Consider the following 6,935-nt stretch of genomic DNA (forward strand, 5'->3'; position numbering starts at 1 on the left):
TTGATGCAAAAAAAATTACAAAATGATTTAGGGACCGTTTACCCGAACGTTTAGTGTTTATCAGTAAGAATCAACAATTTCATTTGTCTTGCCGGGTAAGATTATAGTTCATCGAGACGACATTTTATGCAACAATTTACCATGTAAGTGTAAACAGGAAAATAACCATCACCCTCACTTGCCGGGTAAGACTTTTGGTCTTTGCTGTATTTTTTGTCGGATAAAATTCTTAGTCCTTATTATATTGTGAATCGATAAACACTTGCCGAGGTAAATTAAAAATTATGAAAAAGCGTTGAAAAAACTGTGATGTTGACATGATAGCAACATAGGGATGTGTGATAATATGACACCAGTGCGTGAGCCAACGACAAATGTAACGAATTGAACATATGCAGAGGCTCTGATGATGAAGGGCTACATTTTAACAAACCATTGTTCCCAATACCAACCATTTGTAATCAAAAGAAAGAAATCAACAAAAAAAACTGCCATGGAATTTAGCATGCCAACAAAAAGCAAAAAAACAAAAGCATTAGGAAGGAGATATGCACATGATCTATGCTTCCAGTTACGTACGTTATATCCATTTTTAATTCAAGTTTGTTTGGAGAAAGGGGGGGGTGTGGGACAGGCTACGTCGTATACGTAAGGTAGGTATATTGGTATTTCTATATAAGTTCTTGATAGCTTCAAGACGGATCCACTGCATCTGCATGCCTAATTTAGAGGTTGTAAATTTGTGGGTTTTGTTTCAAAATCTCAATTGTTCATGGTTTTCTGGTTTGTGGGTGTGTCAACACCAAGTGTTCGATCATTTGTTTGAGAGAGGTGAATAGTTTGTCGTCAGAAATCCAACCCATTTCTCAAGATTTTGTTGGGTGATTGGAAGATTTTTGTGGTAATGCAAGTGGTGAGGGTGTTCTTTTTTGAGAGAAATAAGATCATTTAATTGAAAATTGTACAATCAAATGGATGCAAAAACACCATTGTTGTCAAGTGAGGAAGATTCAAATCACATAAGAAGGCATAGACGTACTTCAGTTACTAGCCTGAGAGGTGATTTCCTTTCAAACTTACCCGACAAAGTCCGGCGTGGCCTTGACCCTGAGTCTCCATTCCAGGTTGACCTTTCAAAAACTACTGGACTTATAGAAGGTAAAAAGATTCAGATTCAGATTCATCTTTACTTTTTATTTCTTTATTTATTTATGCTGGGTACTCATTGATCTGCCCTTTAAAGAAACCATTGTTAACCAGGGTTTTGGCAGGTTTCAAACAAAAGGATTCTCTGCTTAGTTTTTGTTAATGGATGAAGCCTTTTAGTGTAGCTACTACTCATGATCTTTTAAAGTACTATGGTGAAAATGAGCATGAATAGTTTTAATTGTGCATTCCTTACCTTTGCTATAGAAATTAGCAATTCAAATTGGAGACTGGTCTGGATCTTTTTTCTTTTCGGGGTCGTAGCATTATCCGTTGGTTAACTTGGTGCTTGTGATCAGGGGAGAAAGAATACTATGAAAAGCAATTTGCAGCTTTGAAGTCTTTTGAGGAAGTTGATTCTTTACGTTCAACCAATATCGTTGATAATGAAGAGCAAGAGTTGATAGAACAAGCTCAACACGAAAGAGCAATCAACATTTCTAATTGGGCAAACATCTTTCTACTTGCACTTAAGGTAAAACTGATCTTTTACATGAATTAATAAACCACCAAGTCTTTTTTTTTCCATAATTTCTTTGGTTATTAGTTGGGTTATTCATAATTTTGAATGAGAACCTTCTGTTTTAGAATGCATTATGGAGTGATTCTTGATGAACTGCAGCTTTATGCAACAGTACAAAGTGGATCCTTGGCGATTGCAGCATCAACACTGGATTCATTGCTTGATCTCATGGCAGGCGGTATTCTATGGTTCACTCACCGGTCAATGAAAAGTATCAACATCTACAAATACCCTATCGGAAAATTGCGACTCCAACCTGTTGGCATCATCATATTTGCAGCAATTATGGCTACTCTTGGTATGTTCTTGTTCTATAATTCAACTTCAAAACGAACATGGATATTGATTTTTAAGTAAAAAAGTTGGTGACCAATCAATGCACAGATTTTCAGCATCAAAGATCAGAGGTATATGTTGCAAAATGCATTTTCTTTGCATAGGATGTGGGAGAGCCAACAGCTAAAGAATTATCGGATTCAGCATGTGTGCTTAATGCATTCAAGAATAGTATATCTGTAATCTTTTCATATTATCATGTATATGCAGGATTTCAGGTGCTGATACAGGCAGTGGAGCAGTTAATTAAGAATTCACCATCTGAGAAGATGAAAGATTTTCAGTTGATTTGGTTGTATGCAATCATGCTGACTGCTACAGGCGTGAAACTGATACTTTATATATACTGCAGAAGCTCCGGTGACAAGATTGTTCGAGCTTATGCCAAGGTGCTCATTATAAATTTATAATTGAGCTTTAGAGATAAAGCTTAAAGGGAAATCCCAGAAACAACTGACAAGATCACTCATTTGTGATGAGAAGATCATGGGTTCGAGTAGCGTAAGCAGTCTGTTTGCAAAATGCAAGGAAAGACTGTATAAATAGGTTGTTTTCGAGCTGAGCCAAACCCGAGCTTGTTTAACTCCCGTCTCGTGAAATTATTGGTAGGCTTTGGCTCATGCTCACCAAACTTGAAAAATTCAAGCTTGCACTTTGCTTGTTGAAAGCTAGAGCATTATCCATAGGCTTGGTTCCTATGGGCTCTATGCATAGACTTGGCTTGTACAGACTTATATAAGTTATATAAAATTAAAGTGAGGTCATTAAAATGAAATTGCAATTGAATCCTCTTTTTGGAAGTTTCACTAACTTCATGAAATTACAACAGCTACCTTATACAGGCTTGGTCCATTTAGATTTGAGGCTGACCCATGCTAGGCTCAGCCTCAACTAAGACAATCAAACAAATTTGTTTGAGTTCACCATTGGCTCGGGCTAGCCAATTTTTGAAGTGTATATAACTTGTATAAGGCAAAACTCAACACACACATTCCTCATCTTTGGTGAGGCTTGAACCTTTGACTCCAGGGAGGTTGGGATCTACCAATAGCCAATGATCCTTTGGTGGGATAGCCAATCTCCTTGACAAGCCAATTCATTAAATAGTAAGTACTACTTGTTTCGTTATGAACTTATCTAACTTACCTGGCAATACGTGACTATCAGGACCACTATTTTGATGTGGTGACAAATGTGGTTGGTTTAGTTGCTGCTGTACTTGGTGATGAGTTCTACTGGTGGATTGATCCTGCTGGTGCCATACTTCTTGCTGTCTACACAATTAGCAATTGGTCTGCAACTGTCATGGAAAATGCAGGTTTCTCTCTAACCTCATTTATATCCCCTAACATTATGTGTAACCTCAAGAAGTGTTTGACAATTAAGCAAATGTACAAAATGCCCTTTAATATTGACGAAATAGGGGAATCTTGTGGCCCGAGAGTAATAGCTTTGTTATGTCGTTGACGATAACGAGCAAATTGGTAAGGAATTGCAGGCTGAAATTTTGTCAAAAAGGAAAACATTTCAACTTCCATGGGACATCCGAAACGAAAATTTTGCTTCAACTTTCATGCATCGCAGGGAGTACACGGGTGTTATAATTAATATTTGGTAATGATTGTCTCAAAAACACCTTCATGAACATATGCCATATTCTGCAACCAATGATTACATTTTGATCCTTCTATTGTTAATGATAAATGGTTTATCTTCTTATACAAGTTCTTTCGGAACTAACTCATCCATGAAGGGTAAATTGGACAGGATTTTGGTATTTTAACTAGTACTCAATAAGTCCCATGAAAACTGCAAATTGGATAGATAAGAAAGTGTTTGACTATCAACCAAATGTCTTAAATAATCTTCAATATGACAGAAGTTGAAGAATCTTATGGACCCCAATCAGTTTGTTCTATTCTACGTGTGATTGCAATATATAATCAAAAGGTTGCTAAAAAAGCGAGTGTCTCAACTTTCACAAGCCAGAGGTTGTATGAATTGTAATTGTCCATGGACTTAATTTGATGTCGTTTTGCAGTTTCACTAGTTGGGCAATCGGCACCTCCTGATTTTCTGCAGACACTTACATATCTAGTCCTAAGGCACCATCCTAAAATCAGCCGTGTGGACACCGTTCGTGCATACACATTTGGCGTCCTCTATTTTGTTGAGGTGTGTCATTTCTTCATATGATGTCGAAAATATGTCATTACAATGAGGCCAAAAGCATCAGCCGTTAAATATGGTTTTCTTTAAGTTATATTTTTTTCCCGATAACTATGGGTGTTCAAGCCAGCCTGTGTACACCTAGACTAGTCATGGCCCCCTGAAGTTGGCAGTCAGATAAACCCTCTAGTACTTGGGGAGCAAACCCAAGACCTTACCTGTTAAGCTACCCCAAAAGGGTTTTTTTGAAGTTATATATTGATGTTTGAAAACAGGTTGACATAGAATTGCCTGAAGATTTGCCACTGAAAGAAGCCCATGGAATCGGGGAGTCGCTTCAGATCAAGATAGAAGAACTACCAGAAGTGGAGCGAGCATTCGTTCATCTTGATTACGAGTGTGATCACAAACCAGAGCACTCTGTTCTTAGCAGACTTCCCAACACCCAGCCTTGAAATCCATATCATATGCTTGTATTAGCATAGTTTGTAGTTGCTTGAATTTAGTCTAGGTTCTTCGGTCTTTTGGGGGAAAATGTTTGATGTGAGATGAGCATCTTTGCTCGAGTGTAGTCTGAAGTTCGCAAACAACATATCTACTCTGGTTTATCATGGGCTCGTTTACCAAATGCTTACCGTATAAGCACTCATCTTGCCGAATTAACATAGCAAGGGTCGAGAATCTTACCGACCCTGTCAAAAGCAAGGCAATGAACGAGAGCCGTGTCTCGCTTATCGTAAATGCTTACCGTTTAAGAGCATGTTCAGCACACACGGCTTGCATATCACTTGTAAAAGGAATTGCAAATCAAATTTTGGTGCTAGATAGACATGACACTTGCAAATGTTGAAAGCCCACTTGCAAGGCATCTCATCACCCTTTTTTTTGTAAATAGATTAAATTAATTAATTTTTATAAAAATCGATATATTCTATAAATAAATCAATGTCAATTTATTTTTTTAATTAAATTAATTAATTTTGTTTAAAAAGATATTCTATGTATAATATATATTATATTGTTAGTATTAATTATAATAAATAAAATATAATATTTTATATTAATAATATATTATATATAATTATATTAATGTGTATAGTGTATAGTATAAATAAATAAATATATACATATAAAGAGAGATAAGGTTTACTTTGCAAACCATGTTATTTGTTGTACAAACCTTATTCAACTAATCATAATTTTTTATTTTGTTCATTTTTTTTGTAATTGTAAGAGGTTGATTAATTATTTTATTGTGGAAAGTGTTAATCATGGATATTATCATCTTCATTATTTTACTTTTAGAGAAATACGTGAAACAGTTTCATTAAGTATTATATGAAACAATTTCATAACTATATATGAAACAACTTCATCAAAAAAAAGTATTATATGAAACAATTTCACAAGATTAAACAATTTAATGAAAAAATTTCATAAGATTAAACAATAAAATCGACGGATGAGGGTGGTTTGCACGGTTTGTACAAATTGGGTGGTTTGNTTAATTAAAATATAAATAAAATATTAGTTAAATTAATTTAAACATTGATTTTTATAACTACCTAAAATTAAAATTCTATATATATATTAAAACATATAATATAATCTAATACACATGATTAATAAAACAACACAAATAAAATTATATCAACTGCAAACGAACTTGGTTGAAGAGATTTCGGGAGTGATTTGAAGGAGAAAAAAAAACAATAATTAAAGTAATATTTTATTTTATCTATATAATCTTTTTAATTTAATAAATATTGTGTTTTGGCATAATTTAATAAAGTATATATATATATATATATTAAATTAAAACAATAAATATAAAATAAATAAAATAATTATATTATATTATTAGAACATGTATTAATCGTTTATTTGAAATAATTTAATTAACATTAAATTAAAATAAAATATCATGTATATATTAACTAAAAAATAATTATAATGTATATAATAATTTATAAAGTAGTTAATAAATGTTGCAGTAGGGATCACATTTGAAAGTGCAGGTGAATTGTACGTGTGAAGATAGTAATTGCAAAAGCTGATATGCCATAACTGAAAGCATAAATAAATTGCATGGACTTGGGGTAAGAACCTATTTTTTTGTACTTTTTCTTACCACATCAATTCCAACTCACCCACATAAGAACCATCCTTGGGTTGCATATTTTTTCAACATCAAAAAATAATTATAAAGTTAATAAAATATAAAAAAAGAAAAAGAAAAAGAAAAAAAAATGTCATTTCACACCAAATTTAAAGTAAGAACCAATGTTCTTGTATAAGAACTCAAAAGATATAGGGTTTATATAAGAACTTTTTTCCAATGATTGTTCTTCTAAAGAACCTACATTTTTCCTTATAAGAATCTTTAATCGAATATGCTCTAAGATTGTTGAATATGATACCATAAGGACTAGGCATGGGAATGGGCCCCGACCCATCGGGAAACCCGGTTCACCCGCCCCGGTTGGGAACGGGGATTCCCCGTTAAATCGGGGATGGAGACGGGGACGGGTATAGTACTCCCTGCCCCGCCCCGTACCCGTTATATATATACATATATATATATATATTAATAAATTATATATATATATATATATTAATAAATTATATATATATATACTATATATTTATACACACACACACACACACATATATATATATATATATATATATATATATATAT

At 33.7% G+C, this 6,935-nt stretch overlaps 1 protein-coding gene across 1 annotated transcript; it reads left to right on the forward strand.

Annotated features, from left to right (window-relative positions):
* Positions 1-613: 613 nt before the first annotated feature.
* Positions 614-4,963, forward strand: LOC112506427 (metal tolerance protein 4-like). The gene is made up of 7 exons (XM_025110456.1): positions 614-1,158; positions 1,506-1,681; positions 1,829-2,027; positions 2,276-2,454; positions 3,233-3,383; positions 4,107-4,240; positions 4,510-4,963. Exons 1-7 carry the CDS (start codon positions 972-974, stop codon positions 4,687-4,689), a joined length of 1,206 nt encoding a protein of 401 aa, XP_024966224.1. The 5' UTR covers positions 614-971; the 3' UTR covers positions 4,690-4,963.
* Positions 4,964-6,935: the final 1,972 nt, after the last annotated feature.

Source organism: Cynara cardunculus (assembly GCF_001531365.2).
Source record: "Cynara cardunculus var. scolymus isolate 2C chromosome LG 1, CcrdV1, whole genome shotgun sequence".
NCBI classification, from domain to species: domain Eukaryota; kingdom Viridiplantae; phylum Streptophyta; class Magnoliopsida; order Asterales; family Asteraceae; genus Cynara; species Cynara cardunculus.

Coding starts and splice junctions, on each gene's coding strand:
- LOC112506427 (XM_025110456.1), top strand. CDS start 972: ATGGATGCAAAAACACCATTGTTGTCAAGTGAGGAAGATTCAAATCAC. Junction 2,455..3,232: donor TTGTTCGAGCTTATGCCAAG/GTGCTCATTATA, acceptor CGTGACTATCAG/GACCACTATTTTGATGTGGT. Junction 3,384..4,106: donor AACTGTCATGGAAAATGCAG/GTTTCTCTCTAA, acceptor GTCGTTTTGCAG/TTTCACTAGTTGGGCAATCG.